Source organism: Convolutriloba macropyga, chromosome 1, assembly GCF_964194025.1.
Source record: "Convolutriloba macropyga chromosome 1, txConMacr16.3, whole genome shotgun sequence".
Lineage (NCBI taxonomy): Eukaryota > Metazoa > Xenacoelomorpha > Acoela > Convolutidae > Convolutriloba > Convolutriloba macropyga.
Window position 1 is genome coordinate 58,371,605 of NC_134468.1, and position 27,772 is coordinate 58,399,376.

Sequence of the window (27,772 nt, forward strand, 5' to 3'; positions counted from 1 at the left end):
TTTTGGGATTCAGTTGGTTTTACTTCCTGGCGACACATAGATGTCGTGAGATTACCTCTAACATTTAACAACTTGCATTTGTTTGCATTTAACTCCATTCCATTCTCTCGGCACCAGTCTTCAATATTTTTTGCGCTTCTGTCCAGTTTTGCCTGATCATGAACGATGAACTTATAGTCGTCTGCAAATCCAAAACCTTCAATATCGGGGTTTGCATCTGGCAGGTCATTTATAAAAATTAAGAACAGTAGTGGTCCAAGTATCGAACCTTGTGGGACTCCACCTGTTACGTTCTCCAAACTTGAATAACAGTTTCCAATTTTAACAAATTGTTTTCTATCTTCTGAATATAAGTGCAAGAGTAATAATATATTTCCTCCGACATCAAAACTTTCGAGTTTCTTTATGAGAAGGTGATGTGGTACTTTATCAAAAGCTTTTGCAAAATCTAAGTAGAGGATACTAATGTCGTCCGACGAAATTGTGTCAAATTTGCGATATACTGTGTCGAGAAACAGTAGAAGCTGAGTGGTTGCCGATCTGTTCTTTCGAAAGCCGAATTGATTTTCGTTTAATCTGTGACGACAATGATAATATATTTCGTCAAAAATCACTTTTTCAAAAATTTTGGACACACAACAGAGTAAACTAATGGGTCTGTAGCAATTCACTTCTGCTTTGCTTCCCTCCCTATAGATGGGAGTTATTTGACTTATTTTCCAGATAAAAGTGAATTTTTCTTTATTCGACATTGTTTGAAAAAGAAGGACGAGTGACTTTCTCAAAGTTGCTGAGCAAAATTTAAAAATTATGTTACCAAAGTTATCGGGTCCGTTTGACTTGTTGAGTTGTAGTTTCCTTGATATATCTGTTATCAGTTTTTCTGTTATATGCAGAGAATTAAGTTTTCTCTTCAAGACTGCTGGTTTGTAATCAACTTTGTTACTGTACACTTTTTGGAAGAATGAGTTAAAAAGTTCTGCTTTGTGTTGATCGGTTCTAGCGCTCGTGTTTGCATAGTTTACAATGGGTGGTATGGAAGGACTCTTTCTTATAGAAGAAAGATTATTGTCCAAGTCGCAGCTTATAATTGGGTCGAGGGTGTTGACTAGGACTACATCAAGTTGTCTCTTAGCAATGTTTGAAAAATTTAATTCAAACAACTTTTCAATGAATGCATTCTCATAATCATCACTTGAGCTCATTGATTCCCAGTCAGTTTTGGAAAAATTTATGTCTCCCGTCAGTATCAAGTTTTCACAAATCTGATTTGAGCGTGTTAATTCAATTTCATAAAGTAATTTTGATAGTGGTGCAGATGACCATAGGAATGGACTTCCAGTGGGTGGATTGTAGACACAGCAGATTAGTATAGGTTTTGGTTTAATGTAGATTTTGATTGCCACATAATCGTCATGTACTATGCTTAGTTTTAATTGCTCATGTTCAATCGAATTTCGGATTCCTATTAGAACACCGCCATGTTTAGAAGTGAACATATCTGGGTCCTTATCGTTTCGATATATGCTGTAATTTGGCAAGAACAAGGCAGTATTTGGCACATGAGGTGTGAGCCAAGTTTCTGTCAGACAATGGAGATCGTATTTTAAAGTTCCGATTGCGTTTGAGAATGCCATTCTTCTTTCTAGGCTTAGAAGGCTTCTGACGTTAAAGGTTAGCATTTTGACTGAGGTTAGTCAAGACCCATCTTCATCTTCTGAGGAAGAGTCTTCAGTGTTTGGGTTGGAGTCGGTGTTGGTCACACATGCACCATTTACCTTTACTTCAACTGTTAGATTTCGAATACGATTTTTATTTGCGATCAAATTTATTTTTGTCTATTACTTTTCGGCGGGTTTTCAGGCATTCGTTTTCTTTTTTAGCATCGACTGGTGACAACTCAGGGCTCACGAAGACTTGCTTGTTGAAATCCTTTAAGCGATAAGCAGATGTCAGTACTAGGTCTTTGCTGATTGGGTTTTCTAGATGTATCAGAAGGGTGCGTGGGACTGTCTTTGTGGAGTGAATTTTGCTAAGTTTCTTGTCTTCGATGTTGAGAAAGTCGAGCATCTCTCGTACAGCCGCCATCTCAGCGTGAATTCGTTCATCAGCCGATTTTGACGTGAGCTCTGGTACTCCACGGACGCGAATGTAATGATCCGATCAGCGCTTCATAGGTGCAAAGTTTTCATCTTCATTTTATTGAAAAAAACTGTTCTTGTTTTTTCTTCATTAAAAGTTGCCTCATTCACAAAAGAATTTACATTTAAAATGAGTTATCCGGGGTTGCTGATTCGTTTTACGAAAACAAACCTGTAATAACATGTGATCCAAGGGTCCAAATACACAGAAAATGCGGATGATTAAAGTAAAGATCACACAACGGATTTGTTCTCGTTTGTTGCCTTTACATTTGAAACGTGGAACTGAAAAATTTTCAAAGACAGTTTTTGTCGCATGAAGAATCTTTTTAGTAAAGCAAAGAGAAAAGATATTGCGAAAAAGAACTATGACAAAAATTTGTTCAAATGTGTATAGTCTGTACAGCTCAAAATCTAGACGCAAACAAATTTGATTTGACTGCTTTTCATGGAATAGGAGAAACTCTTCCTAATGACCAAACATATTAAAAAAGCAAAAATGTTTAGATCTTTTCAACATCTTTGCTTTCTAGTTCAAAAAAATCAAAATTAAAACTTTTTATGAAATATTTTGAAATATTTTAGAACAATTTTTTGAAAAATTTAAGGTACCCGGGACAATAATTAAACAGAGTTTGTATAAAATTAGATTCTCCATAATTCTAAACTTCAATTTAACTCAAGAAATGAACTTCAAGAAGCTTTATATGCCACCTTTTCCAGATTTCTTACAATAACTATTGAATTATACTAGTGCGAATTTAGTGAACGTCGGAAAATTTCCAAAATTAAAAATGTACTCTATAACTTAATTACGCAATAAAGTTTTGCTTTAGAAAACCTGAACAACAATGCGAAAAGAGCGGTGATCATACCCTGTCATAACTTAAGATATTAAGGCTTTCAAATGATACCATTCATATCCTTATGAGAAAAGATTATGGATCTACTAAAATTGACCACTCACAGATGCTGGTCGAAATTACCTGCTGAGCAATCAAAGAACCCTTTGGAACCAGTCTCAACTCTCCACCCACTCACAGCATCGACAGTCTGACTCTCATTCAAATATTTTCTGCACTCGTGTGCGTAGGCAGCCATTGCGGAACACGCTGTGACGTCACTCTGGTCACTCAGTCCGCAACTGCACACGTCATACTTGCACTGTTTTATGTAAGGTTCAGGGTCAAGAACTCTGCGACAGGGTTCGAACGCGGCGCCATCTGTCATTACAGAACAGTGTTTGACTGCTGCCGATTGTCTAAATGAGAAACATTTTCAAATTCAACGACAACTCGCAGCCATTTTGCAAACAACTTTAATGCGTGATTCGAGGGTTTTGAGATTTAATTTTCCCCTGCTGCCCAAATTTTCCGCAATGACTAAAAAAACTTGAAGATTATCATTAAAATAATTATAAGAAGAAAAAACAAAACTAGCTCAGCGAAATTGAGCCGCTTATAAATCATAGGTTTCTCGAAAGATCAATTTTGGCAGCGATATGTTAACTTTGATGTAACTTGAGATTCGCTTTAATTCTTTGAAGACTGTTTGAAGAAAAATTGATCAAATTTTCCCGCACTTCCGTCAAAAATCCATACATTTTTTTTATTTCTTTTGGAACTCATCTCAAAAATACACTTTCCATTTCACAATTTCTGCATTTCGGAAGAATCATTAAATAACAAACCTCTGTTCATTGGTGTTGCAGGTGCTTAGATCGAATGAAGTAATTGGCGTGCAAGATGATTCAAAGCTAGATGAGGTCACCCACGAAGCTGCAAATGCACTCACATCAGCTTCCACTGTATTCAGACGAGTCTTCAAGTCATTTGAGGGATTGTAGTCGAACAAACCACACAGACCCATTACCTGAACGAAACCAAAAACAATATCAATAGTTCACAGATTTGGAATCTTTGTAAGATCTGAAACATGTAAATAAAAAACTGTGTGGTTAATGTTACGTTAACTACGCTTGTTTTAATTTAAATGTTTCAGATTTTTACAAAAAGAAACATTAACTTGAAAAGATTCTAAACCTGTGAATTATTGATCTTTTTTGCGTTTGCAAAGGTCAAGTTGTTTTGAAAAACAATATTAATGGCTCTCAGATTTGAGTTTTCCGCGTTAATGTTTGCTTTAAAAAATGTGAAATATCTAAACAAATAACCGCGTTGTTAATGTTAAATGCTGACGATTTCTTTATCAAACATCATTATTATCACCCAAAGTTTGGTTCTATTGAAATCTTTTAAAAATTTATTTAAAGCCTCCTCTTATCTGTCTATCAGAATTATTTCGTGCCTTCTAAGAATTTCTCATAATTTTTTACTTAAATTTCATCGACAGTGGATGTATTTGTTAAAATAAGTAATAGTTTATAGTTTACCTTTCCCTCATAGTAGTCGGGCAATACAGTCACATACACCCTGGCCACTCCATCGAAGAGAACCTTGACACCGTTTCCACTGATAGCCCAGAATACACTAGTCAGTCTGGCCACAGTCACACTACCAGCACTACAAAAATAAGTTACCTCATGCGCTAGATGCCAGACTTAATATAAAAACTTTCAAAAATATTTTATAATAATATTCTATCAACTGGCTGTTATCGAACTCCCTCTGAGATGAAGAGGCGAGTCGTTGAATGACTTCGAGAGGGCGATAACAACTGTGTTGTAATATTTTCAATCAACTCTTTGCAATTACAACAAAAATTGTATAACATATGCCAAATGCTGTTGCACAAATACAATTACGTTGCAAATGGTGCATTTGATCAAATAAATTTACTCGAAAATGTCACAGCCATGTTTTAAGACTGTCAGACTTAACCAGAGTTGTAAGCTTGGGTGTGAGCAACAGTCAGTCAGAGTAAGCAAAACCAGTAAAGATTTGTCTGAAAAATGGTCATATCCATCACATTTGTCCATGATGTCCGTTTTTGAGCACGCGTGTGCAGCAGCGATAAAAATTGGCAGCTGTTATACACGCTCACTGTCACAGCGGTCCAGTCAAATGTAATTAAAACCGAAGGGCTGATGCTAAACTTAACATGATAGCAATAATGATATTGAAAATTTCTTTTCAAAAAACCGCTCAGTAAGTTCTGTGTTATTGATTAACTTTCCAAACGCTAAACAAAGCTGAAAAGATAAATAATTGTTGGGTATTAGTGAAACACTAAAAAAATTTATGAAAAAACTTTGAAAGCAGTTTAAAAAAGGTGAGATGTAAAACTCAAAATTTTTCTAGCTTTTAAACGTCGCATCGAGATTTGACTTAAAAAAACACTTGGCAGACAGTGAATACAGTGAAGCAAGCTTTAAATTTATAAACTTAATAGAATAATACGAATTCAAAAATTCTAAATTGTGAAGAAGGGATATGTTATCCATGAGTACAAGTAACAAAATTTGTACATTTTTGTCATTGTTTTCCATAGTTAACAGATCAATTTTCTATCTTGGATATTTACGTAAAAAGATAAATGTGAAGAATGAAGAAATGTCACTCTCGTCCACGAAAAAGCCCAAAAAACTCATAATTACAAAACGCACCATCTGCAACTTAATGATTTAGCTGCTTTCCCATTTATTTTGTGAATTTTGCAACACCAACAATTCAATTTAGCTTAATGTTGCTCGTCCACTAGGTTGAGTTTCAACTTCCTTAATGCTTTTTGAAAAATGATTCTGGAAAAAAACTGTAAGAGGGCGAAAGGAAACTGAAAAAAAGAGCAGTGCTGTGCTTTTACAATCTGCAGGGATTGCTCTTCTCCAGATGAGATACAAAATGAATTTGAAAAGCACTTAATTTTAAGATAAAAACGTAGTATGGATGTGTGACTGTAAAAAAATTATTAGCGTTCACAGAAAAAGATAATTGAAAAGGTCTGGACATTGAATCCGAAATGAAGTATGATGTAATGCAAAAATACTAAAAAGATACCTACTTGTATGCATTATTTATTGCAAAACTTGTTTGCCATAAACCAAAGTAGAATTATTCATGATGTGTGAAACTATGATGTGTATATAGTTTTTTGCGTTACGAAAAATAATTTTGTTGATATTTTGAATTCGCGTTGAACTTATCTAAAGTGTAAAACAAGAGTTGACAGAACAATTTAAAAATTTATCTAGCTTTTAGCTATATTCCTGACAAATCAGTGAATGAAAGTTTCAATTCATAAGGACGCATAAACAAGATGCAAGCAACGATTAAGTATAAAACGTACAAATAAACGTTAAGGCAACTGTTGCACGTAACATCAAGGCAAAAAAAAGCATATCATAAGGGCTCGGCAAATATATCTGTATTTGTTAGCAGGTATTATGTCTGAGCCCATTTTCGACTTTTATCGTTTTAACACATCAAAATATTGGGTCTGAAAGTCTAAAGAGTCTTACAGTTTTTCGTTGAAAATTGTCTCAATGTGTTGTCGAGCGATTCGTCAAGGGCTCAAACGGAAACAATTTGATTGGACAGGTTTCGTTTAACATCAATGCAGTTTCACAATTTGTTGTGTTCGCATGGACCTGCAACTTCTCTATTATTCGTATTATTCGGGCCACCATCGCGGGACTCAGGGGACAGCGTTGCGGTAATGTTAACTCACACCACCAATTGAACCACCCGACCTCTCAATGGTGTCCCTTCGTGTGACCGATCCGCGCGTGGCAGTCTGTTTTGGGGTTGTGGCACTCATCGTCCGAGGAAGTAGTGCTGTGTTGGATAAATTTCGTCTGAGGATTGTTGATTAGTGTCTCCAAAACGGCTTTTGGTCCCTTTGGACCGCTACTGGTTGCTTTCTTGTTCGTAAATTGTGGCAAAATGCTAAGTAAACTAACCACTCGTTGTTTCAAACAACCAAATATAGCGTGCAAATTTCTAACGTTTGAACCGAACGAAAATATTAAGACTTTATAGGTTAATTGAATCGCGCAAGGAGAAATAAGACAGCAAAGAAGATACAACAACGAGAGGCGAAGTGGAGAACGGAAAGAGTAGAGGTAGCCGTTCATGTGAAGACAGATTTTTGATATTACGAGACTTCACTGTCCATTTAAGTATTATTCTGATATTCGATGCATTCGAAGCACCAAAGTACTCCTGACAAATCAGTGAATTGAAGTTTCAATTCATAGGGATGCATAAACAAGATGCAGGCAACGATTAACTGTAAAATGTACAAAGCAACATTAAGGCAACTGTTTCACGTAACATAAAGGCAAAGGAACCACATCATAAGGGCTCGACAAAGATATCTGTATTTGTTAGCAGGTATTATGTCCGAGCCACTTTTCCGCTCAGATCGGTAACCGATACATTATCGAAACATAAAAATGTTAAGCCTAAAACGAGCGCAATCGATTTTGTTTATTAGTTGGCTCAATGAAAATTATGTCAAATGAATTTTTCCGAGATCTCTGCGTACAATAGAATATATTTTATGTGCATTTAATGTTTTCTCGTGTGGCGCTATAGCTTTATTCGAATAGCGCATTGCTCGTTTATTTTGCTCTTTTCTTTACCCGACATAATCGCACGGTTTCAAAATGAGATTAAGATATTCAATCATTGTCGCATGACTGCAGGTCAAAATAAAGATATTGAACAATCGTCGTACAATTGCAATTCAAGTAAAGATATTTTCTCGCTGATTACATTTATTTACTTAGTAACAAGACAAGTATATGAGAGGAGTAATACTCCAAATGTAAACATACTGAAAAAAGTTAACGTTTTGATCAAAGGAAATGCAACATAAAGAAAATGTTCACATAATGATCAGATAAAAAACAAGAATAAATTGTTAAAATGTTGAGTATACCGCGAATGACCTGTCTGGAGATATGAACTGGATAAAAGGAACTATAAGTAAAAATATGGAAAAAAAATTAATATGGAACTATATTTACAATTAAGATTAAATGTCCGTATAATATTTACCCTATTTAACAGATTTTGACGTCTACATACAGACAAAAAACACAGAAAATAAGAATTGAGCTAGATAAAAGGAACTAAAAGTACAAATATGGATATGATCTCGAAATTGAATTAAAATTAAATTTGAGATTGCATGTCATTTTGACAAATTCTCCTATTTAACAGAATTTGAAGTTTACACATAGAATAAAATTTTACAAAATCAGAAGATTAAAAGATGTTCCTGGGTTAAAAAAAAATAAAATATTATATAGTTATTTTAGATGCAACAACTATAGATGGATGCTTTTGTTTTAAAGTTCACAATTGATTGTAGTAGTAGATCAAAGCTGTCACACTAATTGCTCTGCTTTGAGGAGAAATATCTATTATGGTAGATTGGGTTAACGATCACTTAGGTAAAGTTGATTCGGTAAAAATCGCAGAAGTGTTTTTCATCTAAAGTTCGGCCTAAAGTTGGCCTATGTACTTTTTAAATTTAGTAGACCACACTCTTCCCTTGTTTAAAATTTGACCAAATCGGAATTTCTTACTCTCTTTCTATTGATCTTCGAGGATGATGGGAACCAAAAATATGAAAAAATAGCCAAACATTAAAAAAATGAAAATTCGTAACATCGTCGTTAGTGGGAACCAAAAATATGAAAAAAATAGCCAAACATTTAAAAAATGAAAAATCGTAACATCGATGTCATAAAGACAATAGTTATAAGACAAAACCGCTAAACAAATCAATTTATTTTGCAGTAGACAGAAGGTGGGTCCTGCCAGCAACGAGACTGACTTACAAATCACAGAAACAACTTTAGCTTCTTTTAATATTCAAAAAATTATATTCGAATAATTATTCTAAAATTATCCATTAGCTTTCCACTCAAGTCGAAACATAGCTTCACTTAATGCTCCTCAGGGAGCCTACTGCGCTTTTAGTCAACGATTCTGCGCCAAGGACTACAAAATTTGACTAAAATCTCAAAAAGTTAATAAAAAATTACCAAAACTCATAGTCGGAGCCATAAAAAACATGAGCGATTCCTTTAAAACTAATTACTTGTTCATTGGGCATCATGAGACTGTAAATGAAGTTTGTATCAATAGAACCTTAATTTGAAAAGTGACGAGTCTCTAAGTGACCTGAAAAGAGATATGGAATGATTTCTAAAATAACAGCTATCGAAAACAAATCGAATTTTTTAATAGTAAACTTCCCTTGTTTGCTGAAGTCTATTCAAACATTGCGTAGATTGCTCTTCCTTTGACTCTGTGTGCTCGACAGGGAGAGGGGGCTGTGGGCACAAATCTTCTGCTTCTTGACTGCGGTGATGAATGTTTGGCTGTAGGGATTGGTCTTTATGGCTGCTCTGAAGAAGGGGCTGTGGTTGTTGGGAATTTTTTCGATAGCAGATACTCTGCAGATGAGGTGCGTCCTGGAGGAACACGACTCCTCGCATCGGTTTTCCTGCTGGTTGGTTACAAACAACTTTTCTGTGAAATTGTTTAAAGATTCGTCTCGGTGTTTCATCGTGTGTTGTAGATGCTGATGATCTTGGTCGTTGTCAAAAGACTTTAGTTGAAGATTCCCTTGCGGCTTTTTGTATGAAACTGCTTTTAGTTTTGGTTTTTGTCGCCTATTTGAATGATCAATTGCAGGTAGCGACTGACTGTGATTGTTGCTTGACCTTCTCTTTATTCTCGATTGTAGTCGTTGAGTGAATAGTTTGACGTAAGCGAAGACTCTTACAAGTCGATACATTGACGACTGTCTGCTGATAAGATCTAATTTTCTGTTGTCTTGCTGCTGATGCTGCATTACTAGAAATAGTTGGGCTGACGAGTTTAATTCGGCTAAAGCGTCAGTTAAGGCGTTACAGAGGTGTAACATCCATTGAAGGCCCAAACTGCTCGTCTTGACGCAACCAATTGGGTCCTTTCCACCAAAATTGGAGATTGGGAAGTTTGTCAGCTGAATTTCCTCGTGATGCGCAATCAGCTGGATTGTCTTCTGTTGGTACAAACTTCCAATTTTCTGAAGGAATGATGCTCTGAAAGTCTTCCATTTCCTAGGTGTATCTTTAATCCAGCGAGGATCACTTGTGAATCGGTCTAAGCAAAGAATTTGGGGTTGGGAAAACGGCTGTCATTGATGGCTTCTTTCACTGCTTGATGCAATTGTGCTGCACAGAGTTCTAAACGTGGGGCACATAAAGTTTTGATTGGGAGAACGCGTGTTTTGGCTACAAGCATTTGTGTTCACTCGGTCGTCCACTTGCTCTTGCACGTAGACAACTGCGGCATACGCTGAGGTTCAGGCATCACAAAACACATGAAGATCCAAAGATGACGAAAAAAGTGCTGCAAAAACTCGTCGTTCAAGTTTGATCTTTTCCAGTTCTTTGAGTTAATGTCGAAATCTTCCGTATTGTTCTAGGATGCTTAACGATAGGGCTTCATCCCAAGTCATCTTGTCCATCCAAAGAATTTGCAAGAAGGATTTCAACTGAACTATAGTTGGTGACAACCATCCGAGTGGTTCAAACAATTTTGTGACTTCCGATAATATTTCCTCATTGTGTTGGGAAAATCTTTGTTCAGGCAAACTATGAAGATAAAATGATCTGGAACGGGGCTCCACTTTATTCCATGGATTTTGAGGGTGTACTTGTTGCTGTCGATTATCATTTCGTCTGAAGTTTTGCAAAAACTGGAAGGCAATCGGTCAACAAAACACTTGATGTCCATTTTCGTATATCAAAACAAGCTGTTTTCATTGTTGCCATGATTTCGTCCAGCAATTGAGTGGCGTGCTCAACATCTGAGGCTCCTGTTAGCAAATGGTCCACATACATGTCGTTATTGATTGCAAGGCGGAGGTTGATGTTGGTGCCACTGTCTGCTAAGGCTTTGAGAGGCCTAATTGAGTGGTACGAACGTGATTCTTTTCGTTAGGTCGATCTTGTCATTCTGCATGTGTTAAGTTCTGTGTCATTTAGATTTTTCCACAAAATCCTGTCAAAATCCTTGTCTTCATCGTCAAGTTGAACTTGTCGGTACATCTTGGCAATGTCGGCAGAAAGCGCTACTTGATGAAAACGAAAACGAATCAAAATTCCAAACAGATCCTTTTGAAGTTGAGGTCCCTCCATGAGACGGTCGTTTAAAGATACTCCGTTGGCTGACTTAATTGAGGCTTCGAATACGACTCTGAGTTTAGTTGTGCTGCTGGCGACTTTGAGTCTTTGATGACACAATGATGTGGCAAATAGAAACAGATTGTTGCGGGCAAATGATTTTTATTTCTGGGAACTTCTTCCATGTGTCCAAGTTGAATGAAATACTGAATGAACTGACTATATCTGTTTCATATATCTGGTTGTTTATCCAGTCGGAAGATGACGCTCTGTAGTCTTCTTTTCGCTTGATGGTATGAGCCACCCAGGGGTTTGGCGTCTTCTTTGAAAGGGCGTTTCAAATTAAATCTTCCTCCTGAGTTGCGACGGGTGGTACTTTTGAAGTGATTTTCCGATGTCCACTGTGTTGCTATCGGAATCTCTCCAATTTCCCAGAATCGCTGTAAATTGTCTGGTTCAGAATAAAAAAAAAAGACTGAAGTTGAGGACTCTTCTTTTCAAGTTGGCTCTCACGCCCAATCACGAGCCAACCAAAACAAGATAGGCGGTAGGTGATTGGTTGTTGAGGCTTCTTCATCCTGTTGTCTTCAATCAACAACTCTTCATAGTGTCTACGGTGGATTGAAGTTTGGGTCCGCAAGATTGAGATCCTGAAGTTTTGTCCAACTGCTGACATTTACATGATGCGAAGGCAGATTGCTAGTCAATTTTGCTTAGAAAGTTGATCTGATGCTGATGAAGTCTTAATCTTTCGTTTTCAGAATCAAGTTCACTGATCCTTTGCTGTTGTTGACTTCTTGAACTCTGAGCCCAAAAACTCGGCCGTCGGCTTTTTCTTTTTTCAATCCAAGGCGTTGTACTGCATCTTCCGTGATGAGGTTGCTTTGGGATCTTGAGTCTAGAATGGTTCTGATATCAGTTGTTTTTCCGTTGTTGTCAACTGAAGCGATTGCGTTGGGAAGAAATACTTCCTCTTCTTCGTTCTGCGACTGTGCTGCGGCTGTAAATTTTTCTTTGCATTTGTTGACTGTTTTCTATGCTTGATTGCTTGCTTCATGTGTCGACGTACTGCTAGTTTTAACCGTTGGCGCTGTTGAAGCTGTCCTCGAGTTGTTATTGGCTTCCAAATGCAAAAGACTGTTGTGATTTCATTTGCATTTCTTACAAGTTGAACCGTTGCATTGTTCACTTCGATGTCCAGGGCGTAGGCAGTTGAAGCAAAGTCCTTTTGTCTTGCTCAACTGAGCTCAGTCCTGTACTGAAAGTGCTTTGAAACTTTGACATTGATAAATTTTGTGGTTTTCGTTGCAACATTCACACGTTGTAGTCGCTGATGTGGCTATATTTGAATGGAATCTTCGAAGTTGTGGGCTGCTTGTGGGCTCCTTGTCGATGGCTGATGCTGACTGCTGTGTGGCTGCTTCAAGGTTGCGTGTTATTTCTTCCATGAAATTTTTCACATCAAGATAGCGTTAGGGATTTCTTCCTGGTGATGAAATTTCCCAATATTTTCTTGTTTCGGCGGGCAATTTCTCTGCAATGAGGTACACGAAAAAGATGTCCTGATTGTCCACGGGCTGTCCATGGTTGCTGAGCGCTAATCTGTGTTCTTTGACTGCCTCCATGAGATCTCGAAGTGCCTTTGGGTTTCCATTTGTTAGCGGTTTCTCTGAAACTATTGCGTGAACATGGGCTCGTAAAATCAGACGTTTGTTGTCGTATCTGTTCCTCAGGATGTCGCATGCTGTACTGAAGTTTGCGTCTGTGATTTGGAGAGAGGTCAAAAGTTTGCGGCATCTCTTTTCACTGATGTTTTTAGATACTGCAACTTTTGACTGTCTGTTATCTGGCTGTTGCTTGTAACTGCTCCATTCAATTGATCGAAGAAGGACGTCCAATCCTTGTAGTCTTCACGAAAAGTTTGCAATTCCAGATTGGGCAGTTTCACATTGGTGATGGCCGGTCCAGTTACAAATCTTGATGTTGAATTTCTGGTTGGGGTTCTTTTGTACATGACAAAACGGTTGATTAGGTCAACATGTTGTCCTGTCTTGTTCCGGTACCCAGGTTAATCAACCTGTCAGTCAATTTAAATTAATAAACTTAAATGAAATGAGGGGGGATGGTTATCTAGTGGTTGTCCGCTTTTTTTTGTGGTTAGCTGGTTTTTGATACCAAAACTTAGCCAATCTTAGTCTTATGTACCTCCCCCGATAGAGAATCTAATGTCTAATGTGAGCTGTTCCTTACCCGCGTGCGTTTGCTCACTCTAATTCTAAGGTGTATCCTATGATTTTGTTCGGCGGACCAGAAATTAATACAAGTTCATTTCAATATATTCTATTACTAATGAAGATCTGCTTCAACGCATTTCTCGCTTATGCATAGCTTTTTGAATCCAAACGGAAACAAATTTGTTGTTGTGAAATTTACAACTCTTGTGACTTTGTTAGGGCACGTGTTAATTCTTGGTTACAATTTTGTTAAGATCTTGAAAGTTCTTTTGACCTTGAACAGACAAAAACTAGCGCTTTTTTATGGCCTTTCGTCTGTTAGAAACACAAAATTGTTTCATTTGTTTTATAAAACGTAATTTTGAATTAATATTTCATAGAAAAAGTCCTAATTTGGACAAAAAAGTGAACAATATCACCAAACATCACGTGCCTAACATTGTGTTCTCACAAAATTTTAAACCTCGATAACTCCTCAAAAAAAAAACGAAATTCAAAAAATGTTTTTAATTCCGAACTCTGGACGAGTTTTTTGAGTGATACCACTCACATTTCTCTACGATGAATATATCGATCAGCCAACATTGACTGAACAAAAAAACCTTTTGAGTATATAGTTCCCCCCCCCCCACTAAACTGGTTCAGAACAAAAACAAACCGAAATTCTAAATGAGGCTTTGAGCATGATCTGTCATCTGGTGAGGAACGATATAGTCTGTTCAGTAACTTCGGCTTGTAGCTAATGTTCTCTTTGACGCTGACAACATTAGTTTTCGAACAGTTTTTTGGTGAATTTTTCTTTTGTTAATTTTATCGCTTTTTCCATGAGTGGTTTCAGTTTCGGATCCTGTCTACTTTTTACCGTTAGACGGTTGGAGATATTTAATTTTAAAATAATTAAGTACCTTTTTATTTGCCTTTGACGTCACTTTATCAAAAATCGCAACAGTTTCAAAAATTCAAGGGCTGTTTTGCTCATTTAGTTGGTCGTTAAGATGTAACGTTCTGAAATAATTGGTAAAAATGCTTTTACTTTTGCATTTCGATTTTATAAATTTTCTGATAAGATTTACAATTCAAAGTTACAAATCAATGCTTTTTGGCAGTATTGTTTTCTAAAGGAACGGAGAGTAAAGCATTATCAATTTTGTCTCCTCTTCTCTCGTATACCCTTGAAAAAAGGCTATTTAATATAGGCTAGAACACTTCCGGTGCGAAAGCTGGTGCTGATATTCCTTGTTTTCATTGAGCCAAGGTTTGAGAGAAGGTAGAGTTGTAGCACTATAGTAAAGATCCAAAATTTTCTGGAGAGCTGATAAAATATATAAAACATACGCAAATGGTAGCTCAGCTTCAGTGACACGGTTTCCATTGATCTGTATCAAACTCTGTTGCCCAATATGAACTGTCTGTTGCACTCCATTTTCACCTTTGATGATAGCTGTGAGGTGTTTCTTGCACCCAAATACACCCCCCTCGTGGCAGTCATAATGCCCTATCTTTATGATGAAATCCCTCTGAGAGTTGTCACCGCTGTTTGTTGCCTAAACAAACTTAATTTTGAGTTGAAAATTGTTTTGCAATTTTGCAATTTTCTTCGCAATTTTGCTGTTTGTAGTCGAGCTTACACCCCTATCTTGCTGTTTCCCTAATGGACACTTATCCGGCATAATCTTAAGAGAATCTTACAAACTCATAAGATTATAAAACTTGGTACTTAATGACCTTGCATTATTTTACAGTATAGGCTTGTCAGGTCTAGGTTTGTCTTATGTAAGCTCGTATTTTAGGCTCAGTCAAAAATTAGTGTAAACTCTTCAGTGACAAAGTCTTTATGCAATCAAGTTCACTTGTCCTCATCCCGGGCCGAGGTGTCCACCCCTAATACACCGTTATTAAGCGAGATTAGGGTGTAAAGCGTTTTCCACTCTTAAATAGCAGGGAAAAGAGTGTAAGAGTGTAATTTTTAGAAAATTACACTCTTTTTACACTCTTTACACTCTTCATTCCACTCTTTTTACACTCTTAAAAATTACACTCTTTTGTTCAATTTTTAGTGGGGAAAAGAGTGAAAAGTGTAATTTTGAAGTGATTACACTCTTAGAAATACACCGCTATTTTTAATAAATTACACTCTTAGAAATACACTACAATTACACTGTTTTGTCCACTTATTTCCTTCTTTTCAACGGGTGTAAATCTTATCCAGGCTCCGCACGGAAAAAAATTACAGAAATTTGTGCTGCAAAAATAAAAATTTGATCTACGTCTTCAACCCAGAATGAAGAGGAGGAGGATACAGATGACAATGAAGCCTTTTTTTGTTAGTTTTTTTGGTTTGGCTTATTTTTGTTCTTCTTTCTGCAGTAGAAGAGACTTTTGCAGGTTAATGGCATGTAGTTAGAACGGCTCTGTCAGTTGTTAGCCCATTTTGTTCCCGTGATAACGTACCCAACGAATTTGTGTAGAAGTAAATGCTCATATTTTGATTTGTTCACAAAATTTTAATGAACCGTCGAATTTGATGAAGAAAAGGTCGAACTTCATGAAAAACGTCTGTTAATAACTTTTTGAGGAAGACGATTTAGAAAGTCTATAATAGCTCATTTTGTTGCCGTGTTAACGTACTCTATGAGTTTGTGTAGAAGTAAATGCCAATATTTTGATTTGTTCACAAAATTTTAAAGAACCGTCGAATTAGGTGAAGAAAAAGTCGAACTTCATGAAAAACGTCTGTTTATTACTTTTTGAAGAAGACGAGTTTGAAAGTCTATGTTAGCTTTTAGCCCATTTTGTTGCCGTGATAACGTACAATATCAATTTGTGTAGAATTAAATGCCCACATGTTGATTTGTTCACAAAATATTAATTAATCATCGAATTAGTTGGAGAAAATGTCGAACTTCATGAAAAACGTCTTCGAATAACGTTTTGAAAAAGACGAATTAGAAGATCTATGTTAGCCCATTTTGTTGCACTGGTAACGTACTTCTTGAGTTTGTGTACAAGCAATTGCCTAAATTTTGATTTGTTCACAAAATTTTAATGAACCGTATAATTAACTGAAGAAATAGTCGAACTTCATGAAAAACGTCTGTTAAAAACTTGTTTAGGAAAACGAGTTAGAAGGTCTATGTTAGACTTTTTTGTTGCCGTGATAACGTATTTTATGAGTTTGTGTAGAAGTAATTGCCCATATTTTGATTTGTTCACAAAATTTGAATGAACCGTCTAATTAGGTGAAGAAATAGTCGAACTTCATGAAAAACGTCTGTTAATAACTTTTTGAAGAAGACGAGTTAGAACGTCTCTGTCAGTTGTTAGCCCATTTTGTTCCCGTGATAACGTATCCAATGAATTTATGTAGAAGTAAATGCTCATATTTTGATTTGTTCACAAAATTTTAATGAACCGTCGAATTTGGTGAAGAAAATGTCGAACTTCATGAAAAACGTCTGTTAATAACTTTTTGAGGAAGACGATTTAGAAAGTCTATAATAGCTCATTTTGTTGCCGTGTTGACGTACTTTATGAGTTTGTGTAGAACTAAATGCCAATATTTTGATTTGTTCACAAAATTTTAAAGAACCGTCCAATAAGGTGAAGAAGAAGTCGAACTTCATGAAAAACGTCTGTTAATAACTTTTTGAAGAGGACAATTTAGAAAGTCTATAATAGCTCATTTTGTTGCCGTGTTAACGTACTTTTTGAGTTTGTGTAGAAGTAAATGCCAATATTTTGATTTGTTCACAAAATTTTAAAGAACCGTCGAATTAGGTGAAGAAAAAGTCGAACTTCATGAAAAACGTCTGTTAATAACTTTTTGAGGAAGACGATTTAGAAAGTCTATAATAGCTCATTTTATTGCCGTGTTAACATACTTTATGAGTTTGTGTAGAAGTAAATGCCAATATTTTGATTTGTTCACAAAATTTCAAAGAACCGTCGAATTAGGTGAAGAAAAAGTCGAACTTCATGAAAACCGTCTGTTATTAACTTTTTGAGGAAGACGATTTAGAAAGTCTATAATAGCTCATTTTGTTGCCGTGTTAACGTACTCTATGAGTTTGTGTAGAAGTAAATGCCAATATTTTGATTTGTTCACAAAATTTTAAAGAACCGTCGAATTAGGTGAAGAAAAAGTCGAACTTCATGAAAAACGTCTGTTAATAACTTTTTGAACAAGACGAGTTTGAAAGTCTATGTTAGCTTTTAGCCCATTTTATTGCCGTGATAACGTACAAAATCAATTTGTGTAGAATTAAATGCCCACATGTTGATTTGTTCACAAAATTTTAATTAATCATCGAATTAGTTGGAGAAAATGTCGAACTTCATGAAAAACGTCTTCTAATAACGTTTTGAAAAAGACGAATTAGAAGATCTATGTCAGCCCATTTTGTTGCACTGGTAATGTACTTCATGAGTTTGTGTACAAGCAATTGCCTAAATTTTGATTTGTTCACAAAATTTTAATGAACCGTATAATTAACTGAAGAAATAGTCGAACTTCATGAAAAACGTCTGTTAAAAACTTGTTTAGGAAAACGAGTTAGAAGGTCTATGTTAGACTTTTTTGTTGCCGTGATAACGTATTTTATGAGTTTGTGTAGAAGTAGTTGCCCATATTTTGATTTGTTCACAAAATTTAAATGAACCGTCTAATTAGGTGAAGAAATAGTCGAACTTCATGAAAAACGTCTGTTAATAACTTTTTGAAGAAGACGAGTTAGAACGTCTCTGTCAGTTGTTAGCCCATTTTGTTCCCGTGATAACATATCCAATGAATTTATGTAGAAGTAAAAGCTCATATTTTGATTTGTTCACAAAATTTTAATGAACCGTCGAATTTGGTGAAGAAAATGTCGAACTTCATGAAAAACGTCTGTTAATAACTTTTTGAGGAAGACGATTTAGAAAGTCTATAATAGCTCATTTTGTTGCCCTGTTAACGTACTTTATGAGTTTGTGTAGAACTAAATGCCAATATTTTGATTTGTTCACAAAATTTTAAAGAACCGTCGAATAAGGTGAAGAAGAAGTCGAACTTCATGAAAAACGTCTGTTAATAACTTTTTGAAGAGGACGATTTAGAAAGTCTATAATAGCTCATTTTTTTGCCGTGTTCACATACTTTATGAGTTTGTGTAGAACTAAATGCCAATATTTTGATTTCTTCACAAAATTTTAAAGAACCGTCGAATTTGGTGAAGAAAATGTCGAACTTCATGAAAAACGTCTGTTAATAACTTTTTGAAGAGGACGATTTAGAAAGTCTATAATAGCTCATTTTATTGCCGTGTTCACATACTTTATGAGTTTGTGTAGAACTAAATGCCAATATTTTGATTTCTTCACAAAATTTTAAAGAACCGTCGAATTTGGTGAAGAAAATGTCGAACTTCATGAAAAACGTCTGTTAATAACTTTTTGAGGAAGACGATTTAGAAAGTCTATAGTAGCTCATTTTGTTGCCCTGTTAACGTACTTTATGAGTTTGTGTAGAACTAAATGCCAATATTTTGATTTGTTCACAAAATTTTAAAGAACCGTCGAATAAGGTGAAGAAAAACTCGAACTTCATGAAAAACCTCTGTTAATAACTTTTTGAAGAAGACGATTTAGAAGGTCTATAATAGCTCATTTTGTTGCCCTGTTAGTGTACTTTCAGAATATATATAGATCTTTTTTCCACTTTGTTTATTTGATTTCAAAATTTTCAATAATTAGCGATTTAGGGGCCAAAAATTTGACAATTTTGAGTTACCTTGACTAAATTTCCCACTTTGTCAAGACAAAACATACAAGTTTTTGGTATCATGGTAAACTAGATTTCACGCTTCCAACAACCATGTTTTTTTCTTTTTAAAGTATTGCCAAACAAGAGAATGCGAGAGCAATGTAGAGACCGAAATCAGGGTCGATTTTCGCAAAATTTTCGAATTTTCAAAGTTGTTTAGTTTAATAACTTTTTTGTTACCCAACGTATTTGAAAGTATATTATATCATTTTTTTGCCCATTTAATCCTCTTTACGAATGTATATTGGTTGAAAAGCTTCGGTTTAATTTCATTGCCTTATTTTCCAATTTTCCAAACTTTGCTGAAAAAAGGCAAAATTTAGCCAAATTGTCAAAAATTGATTTTTTTCCTTTACTTTTTTAACTTTTTTTAACGCCAGGTTGATGCCCCAGTTCATGCTGATTCCAAAACATATTCATTTTTTAAATTTGGTTCAGTAGTTTTCGAGATATAAGCCTTTTTCGGACGCATACCAGGCCCATGGGTCCCAACCTCCAGCCCCCCCCCAACTGCAAACCTTTTTTTAAATGTGTTCCCGTTCGATTTTTGAAATCCCGTTTACTTAGTTAGATTCTATATGAATCCAGCTTTCCAATGATATACTTTTTAAATTTCAAGTTTTGAAATGCTCACTTCATAGTTGTTCACCATAAAGCAGGGTATGAAAATTTCGTTTGGTGTGTTGCCTCACAGGTAACGTAACATGCTAATTGTGAGTCAACACTGGTGGAGACGGCATCACCTGCATCCGCTCACTGAACTGCCATGAATAGAGCATTTGAAATTGCGCAATGTATACGAAAGTTCCAAAAGCTCAGACAGTAAGCCGGAATTAATTTCATTAGTTCCAATAGGTCGTTGTACGATTTCGGACACAGGGTCGCGATGGCGTGTTGCGATACATGGCGTGTTGGACGGATGTGTTGCGATGGCGGCACAGGGTCGCGATGGCGGCACGGTCGCGATGGCGGCACAGGGTCGCGATGGCGGCACAGGGGCCTGGCGCGGCCCATCGCTCCGTTTCGATGGGACCCATACAAAAGTTATATCGTTGGAAAGCTCTCGTCAAGGCGAACTCGATAGGCTATATGCCAGTACCCAATACGCGCTCAATACTATATCTGTACTATTATACTATTGGTGGTTTGCTGCTGCTGTGTTATTGAGCTTTGTAAATATTTGTTTCGCTTTCAGTTGAAATGGATCGCAGTCGACTGGGTAACCTCCATGGGAACAACAACTCAGCCCCGCCTAAGAAAAGGCTAAAACCGCTGTTTGCTAACCATCAACAAAACGGACGGCTTGTGAAGGACAACATCGACGGCACCACAACTGAATTTATTTATAATAATTTTGTTGATGAAGAAGAGGTCCATACCGCGATAGTCGGCGATTCTATCTTCGACAGCATATGTGTTCAGAACTGTGTTGCCTATTCCTTATCGGGGGGAAAGTTAATCAGTTTTTTGTGTTGCTGGATACCTTGGCCGTCTACAGAAATGTTATCCTGGCTGTAGGTGGTAACAATCTGGCTGCGCGCAATGGACCGGGCGAAGATCCAACTGATGTATTGGAGAAAATAAGGGCCTTATACAGTGCCATCAGAAATTTGGCGAACCGTCCAAGAGTGATCGTGTGCACTGTACTGAAGCGAAACTGCACTCACTTTAACATCCAACGTTTCAACGCGCAACTAAGCCAGTCAAACTTGCCTTTTTTCAAGCTGCACAAAGAAGTGCACAAAGCGAGGTCTTTTTTACCTGACGGCGTCCATCTAAACGAGAAGGGTAGAAAGGAGCTTGCTTGCGCAATCAACAAAGCCGTGCGAGAAAATCAATTGAATTAGCTTAAATTTGATTGCTTTCTTTGACTACTTGTACCTTTGTTTTTTTATTACTTTGATTTATTTGTACTATTGCAATTTGATTGCTTTCTTTGACTATTTGTACTTGCACTATTGCAATTTGATTCAATTTACATTTGACCGATTTTGACAAAAAAATTGATTACATTAGTAGTAGTAGGTGCTAGGTGTATTAGGCGACACACAAGTTAGAAGACACGCCAATTAGCTGGCAGCTTTCATCAAGACGACGTGAAAATAACCAAAATCGGAACTGTATAATTAAAGTTGTGTTATTAGAAGCGTCGACTTAATTACGTTCGGCCGTCATAATTTGTTCGGTTGTGATAGATTCATATCAATTCCCACGAGCCACGGAGGCATGGCTATGTTAGCTAGCAGAAATAGCCTATTAATGTTTGTTTCACAACTAAAGAGTGCTACATTTACCGCTTAATGCGCGGGTAATTATCGTGAATTGCGGTGTTCGAGTTGTTATATTTGCTCAAGTGTCGGCTAAAAGGTGTGTCGTCTAATTTGTATGTCGGTCAATTGACCGGCCACGGTAGTAGTAATAGTAGTAGTAGAAAATTAAAATTGACGAACGTTAGCGGGTGTTTCTGCCCGCTTCGAATTTCCACTAAGCGGATTTTTTCCGCTTCGACCTTTATTGTAAAATTTCAATAAAATTAAAATTTACGAACGTTAGCGGGAGTTTCTGCCCGCTTCGAATTTCCGCTAGGCGGATCTTCCGCTTCGACCGTTATTGTAAAATTTCAATAAAATTAAAATTGACGAACGTTAGCGGGTGTTTCTGCCCGCTTCGAATTTCGACTAAGCGGATCTTTTCCGCTTCAACCGTTATTGTAAAATTTCAATAAAGTTGAAATTGACAAACGTTAGCGGGTGTTTCTGCCCGCTTCGAATTTCCACTGAGCGGATCTTTTCCGCTTCGACCGTTATTGTAAAATTTCAAAATTAAAATTGACGAACGTTAGGGGGTGTTTCTGCCCGCTTCGAATTTCCACTAAGCGGATCTTTTCCGCTTCGACCGTTATTGTAAAATTTCAATAAAATTAAAATTGGCGAAAGTTAGCGGGTGTTTCTGTCCGCTTCCAATTTTTAGACCTATAACTTAAGATGAAGTAGAAATTAGCAGTTATAATTAGTTGAAATTAGAATACCCATAACTTCTTGAAGATTGATGGCGATGGTGGATTTAGGCGTGAATGTACTGCGGTAGGACACGAGGTGAAAGTTTTTTTGAGCTGTCATCTTTTATTACATGTTGTGCTTTTTAAGAAACCTTTTAGAAATTTTTATAATTTTTTTTCTATTCGATATAAACTTTTTTGGAACTCAAAAATGTTTTCAGTTGAACGGCTGATATGCTGCAACAAACAAAAATTGTGTTCAGACAGAATTTTCTGGGTTTGGAAAGTGGTACTGCGATTGAAACCAGGTTTCTTGAAAGTCCTTTGTCTGAAATTGAGCAACTGTGGCAAGAAATAAAACAGCTACGTGAAAAAATAGATGGCTTAAGGCAACGAGTAGAAGACCTAGAAGTTGAGTATATTGAGTTCTCGGAAAGCAATGAGGAGTCCAGCTACACGACAACTGCTTCCATATCAAGTGCTGAAAATATGGAGCCGATGAATGGATTTTATTAATTTTTGTTTCCTCAAAGGTGCAGTGTGAAACTTTCGTAGTGTTACTTTGTTTGACTTTGTTTTTCTTATTCTCAGAGCTTGATCTTTTTGATAATGATAGTCGCAAAGCAATTCATGAAGCAATTCATGAGTTTGATTGAAATTGTTAGTAATTGTGCATGAAGTTGATGTTTTTTGTCTTTTCGCTTTCTTCGTTGGATTGCAATTGACTCTCAATTAAATGAATGTTGACTCGAACGTCTTTGACAATTTTCTCCGTTATTTTTTAACTTTCTGGATTGATCTGTTTTTACTGACCTAACGATTTCAGAAATGTCAATGAAAATTGAGTTTGTTTTCCTGACAGCAGGTTGTCAGGTGTTAAAAATTGGGTTATTTGATGGGCGTTGGCTCAAGAGCTTTCAAATAAATGATCGATTGAAATTAGAGATTGATGGAAAAACTAATCTGTTGATCGATGGTGTTGAAATTGAATGCGTGTTGTTAAAACACGGGCCTCCTGCGGCAATGCAAGTTGAATTCGAGCGATACCAAGAAATTTATGGGGCTTTCGCACAACAGTTTGAAAACCCAGTAAGTGGTACCCCACCTACAGGTGCAAAGTGGACCCTCAGCCAAGGTGGGACACCGACTACAAGGCTAGCAACTGCAAGTCCAAGGGTTTTGGTTAGAGCTCCTCTTTTTTCTCTCTGTGAAAGAGTTATCGCAATAAATATAAAACATTTGCTGTCTAAGAAGTCAATAAAAGATAAACATTGTAATTTTTTGCGAGAAATTTAAGCAGATAAAATATCATAGCGAGTGACTACTGCAATCGTTAAGCTACGATCCGAAAATTTGGTTGATTCGTTATCAGTTCTTTGGTTTTGTCAGTTAAAAACATTCTTGTTTAGAAATGCGCTAATCATGAAAGATTGCTGGAAGTTCTTAATGAGGACAAAAACTCATCGCAGAGGTTATACAAGCATATGAGAAGACGGTTTTGTCCTGCAACAGAAAGCTGGAGAGCGAGCTCCAGAAATTGAAAACCATTGTAAGATCTTGCCTCAGTAATACAAAAGTTTTGACCAATTTTTTGGTAGAAGTGGTTTCTAGCAAGTTTTTATAAAATTTGCTCAATTTTTGCGCTCAGACTTTTCTGTCAAGAAATGTTTATTTTGCCAAGTTTTGGATAGATTCCAAACTATCTGTATTTAGAAAGATCTCAAGAAAGTTGATGCAGACAATGACACAGAAGAGGCAGGTATAGCTATACCAAGTTTTTATGAGGAAGTTGATTTGGATAATTTCCCAACAACTTCAAATCCGGAAGAACTGGGAAGAAATCTGCGAACAGCATTATGGGGCGAGAAGGGTCTACAGAGGGATATCATATCCCCAACCCGAGAAAGCGAAGTGCGGAAGCCTGCTTCTCCCAAGAGAACAAAAATCTTTAAAGGTATAATGATCAAAAACTAAGTTGTCAAAAACTGGGTTTCAAGAATAAGTTGTCGGAAGTTCAAACTGATTTTCTCAAATGATTTTTTTCTGTTTTCGTTTTTGAAGTTTTTTGTAACCATTTTTTATGATTGATTTTCCTAAAAAGCTTAGCTTAGGTGTGTTTTCCTCTGCTTAAGGCCTTGTACAGAGACAGTTTCCACCTCGTCTTTGGCCAGATGCGTACAATGAAGCTCGTTTGGCTGCCAACAGAGCTGGCATGGATTCACTTCGATACAAGAAACGAAAATCTGATCCTTTTTGGGTGAATCAAATGAGGGAAAAGGCAGAGGCCAAGAAAAAGCGACAGGGAAAGAAACTCCCCGAGACTTCTCAAAGTTGTGTAGATTTGAGCGAATCTGAGACCGAAAGCAATGAGTTTCCATCCAATAATCAGGAGTAGCAATTGTTGCGAGTGATTTTTGAAATTTGAAAAATTGTAATTGAATCAGACGTTAAACACGGTAAATTTGAGTTCCTATATGTAAGTGTTGTCTTTTGCGGAAGCACGCAAAAGTGTTACAGATGAGAATTTGTGCTACTTTAGTTTTAATTTGTCTTCTTAAAGGTGCTATTTCTCGAATTGGAAGTTTTGGATGAAATCAACTCATTTAAGTTGTTGAAAATCAAATCACTTTTTTTTCAAATGATTTAACACAAGAACAATTTTATGCAAGAAATACTAATTGCAGATTCGCAGAAAAAACATAGAAGTAATTTCGCTCTAGCTAGTTTGAAAGTTTTAAGATAGTTAAGAATGAAGAAAATTGAATTGTAATCAAGATTAGGAACCGTTTGTAGTGATTTTAGAATCGGCTGTTTTTCTTTAGTTCTGTTTTGAAATAAATTGTAATTGAGTCAGACGTTTAACACGAGGTTGATTTGGGTTCCTATATCCTATACGTAAGTGTTGTCTTTTGCAGAAGTACGCCTAAGTGTTACAGATGAGAATTTATGCTAGTTAGTTTCAGTTTGTCTTCTTAAAGGTGCTATTTTTTGTATTGGAAATTTTGGATGAAATCAACTCATTTAGGTTGTTGAAAATCAAGTCTTTTTTTCAAATAATTTAACACAAAAACAATTTAATGTAAGAAATTCTAATTGCAGATTCGCACACAACATAGAAATAGTTTCGCTCTACTTTGTCTGCAAATTTTTAGATCGTTGAAAATGAAAAAAGACAACTTGAGATCTGAACCAGCGAAAAGCCATAACCTATTCGACTCTGAGGCTGAAAGAGAGGATAGTATAAAGGATAGCATTTTGAGGGACAACTTAGCATGGCTTTTTGTGAAAGACAATTTGATTCTTATTACTTACAGCAGCACCAAGTGGCCTAAGAAAATAAAACCCTCAGAAATGTTGAGTTTAGTTGAAGGAGAGAGTTACAACCTGCAATTTAAAGACCAATCTGTTTCTTGTCGTTTGTTGTCTAAAGGCAATCATAAAAAAGTAGAGGAAGCGATGAAGAGTTTTCAAGCAGAACTAGATGGTGGCAAAAGTCCTTCAGAATTGCGCAAAAAAGTTCTAGCTTCGCCGAAGGCTCCTGTAGTTGATGATGTCAACTTTTTGAGTCGTTCCCGCGCTCCAGTTATGAGCAGCAGAGAAGTCTGCCTAGGACAATCAACTGAGCGGAAATCAAAAAAGGCTAAAGTCGAAAAGTTAACGCAGCCAGCCGTTCTCCAGGGCAGCCAGAACAAGAACATGGTAAAAATTAAAGGTTTTCAATAATTTTAATCACAAACCAGATCATATGGTTCCAGTTGTTTCTAAATCAAAATCAGTCGCCAAATTAAATAAACATTTATGCATACATACATACTTCCATACATAAATACATACATACAAACATACATATATAATAATTTTAATCATCGCAGACGTCAGTGGGTGTTTCTGCTCGCTTCGAGTTTCGAATTTTGGTGTGATTGGAAAATTTGCTCTTTGCGTTTTTAGCAGCCCTCTGATAATCTGAGTTTCTCCAATCTTGCTCCAGTTCTTTACCTGAGATCAGCGCCAACATGGTTTCAAACAGTGGAACCAACAAAGACGATTGCGGCCCCAATTGCTCTTTTTTAAAAGAGTATCTCGATAATCACGTTCTGGAGATGAACGAGTTGATGAAAAGCTTTGAAGAGAAACGAAAGATCGACGACAAGAAGCGCGCAAACCTGTGTGCAAGAATTGACGAGAAAGTTAGATTATTGTTTGCTTAACAATTTGGTATCACTCAGCCTTAATTGCTAGACCTTTTTGGCCTTACCCATGACAACTGGTAGTGACAAGTGGTAGTAGACAAATGAGTTTCTGCAAGAAATAGGCGCAGTTGATTACATGAAAACTTGTTTCAGACTGCAGAGTTGAAAGAAATTCGCTTTGTTGACCATCACGGCTACCAGAGCATAGACGATCATCCTTCCCGCGGCAAATCTATAGTTGCTGTTATACACAACGATGAAGATCTGATGACAATGCATGCCGGATCTGAAGTCGGGAAATTTGCGCGGGCCCTCTTTGAGAAATTGTTGCCAGAAAACGAGCGTGCAGGTGTTATACTTGAGCCGAGAAGACGTGAAGCTGACGGCCGCAAAGAAGCGCCAAGTGAAATTCTCGAAAAGTTCAGGAGTAGGTTTTTTAGTAAAACTTATTCGTCAGCTTCACCGTAGGAGTCATCATTGCATAACAGCCTTAAATAGCATGAATTAAGAGATCGATCTTTCCTTGACCTGAAAACCCAAAAACCTAAGTTAATTGATGAGCAAAAAATGACCAGGTTTTTCTGCCTGTTTTAGAAGTTGTAGAGCAAAAGTTCCCAGATACACCAAAACTGGCTTTCGAGACTGCAAGAAAAGCTGCCAACCAATACGGCAAGGATTGTCGGAAACGACATTCTAGTTTAGAAGCGAATGAGTAGTTGTTTAGAAGATCATTGTTTGTAATGTGAAGGCCATCTCCTTGTTTATTGTACTGATACGTTGCTTCCTATTTGTAGAAATACAGTTCATTAGAAAATACTCGCCTTTCTGCCTTTACTTCTACTCTAGTGTTTAACCTAATTCCCTGTTTAAATCATTTGATATTAAATTGTTTAGTTGATGAGTTTGCCGTTTTCTGAAGCTCGGTTTTCGTGTTGTGATCATAAATTCAAAGTTTACTTGATAGTTTTTCATACATACAAATTTAATTTCGTACTTACTTAAATACATACATACATTCAAAACTTTAATAATGTTGAAATACGCAATAAACGTTAGCGGGTGTTTCTGCCCGCTTCGACCGCGGATTTAAAACTTTAAATTTGAAATTCCGGGACTTTAGCGGGTGTTTCTGTCCGCTTCGAATTTTTATTACTAGTTCTGCTTTTAACTTTGTTACTTGTTTAAGTTAATTTTAATATTACTTAAAAATTTTAATAATGTTAAAGTACGCAATAAACGTTAGCGGGTGTTTCTGCCCGCTTCGACCGCGGATTTAAATCTTTAAATTTGAAATTCCGAGATTTAAGCGGGTGTTTCTGTC

The 27,772-nt window shown here is 36.5% G+C and overlaps 1 protein-coding gene across 1 annotated transcript in view; it reads right to left on the bottom strand.

Moving 5' to 3' along the window:
* Positions 1 to 27,772, bottom strand: part of LOC142340856 (mucin-6-like) — a 162,482-nt gene that overhangs the window by 48,032 nt on the left and 86,678 nt on the right. Inside the window, exons 13-16 of the mRNA XM_075391601.1 lie at positions 14,799 to 15,007; positions 4,534 to 4,663; positions 3,832 to 4,013; positions 3,128 to 3,402 (exon numbers count right to left, since the gene is read on the bottom strand). Coding sequence (XP_075247716.1) covers positions 3,128 to 3,402; positions 3,832 to 4,013; positions 4,534 to 4,663; positions 14,799 to 15,007 — 796 coding nt within the window. The remainder of the gene's footprint in view (positions 1 to 3,127; positions 3,403 to 3,831; positions 4,014 to 4,533; positions 4,664 to 14,798; positions 15,008 to 27,772) is intronic.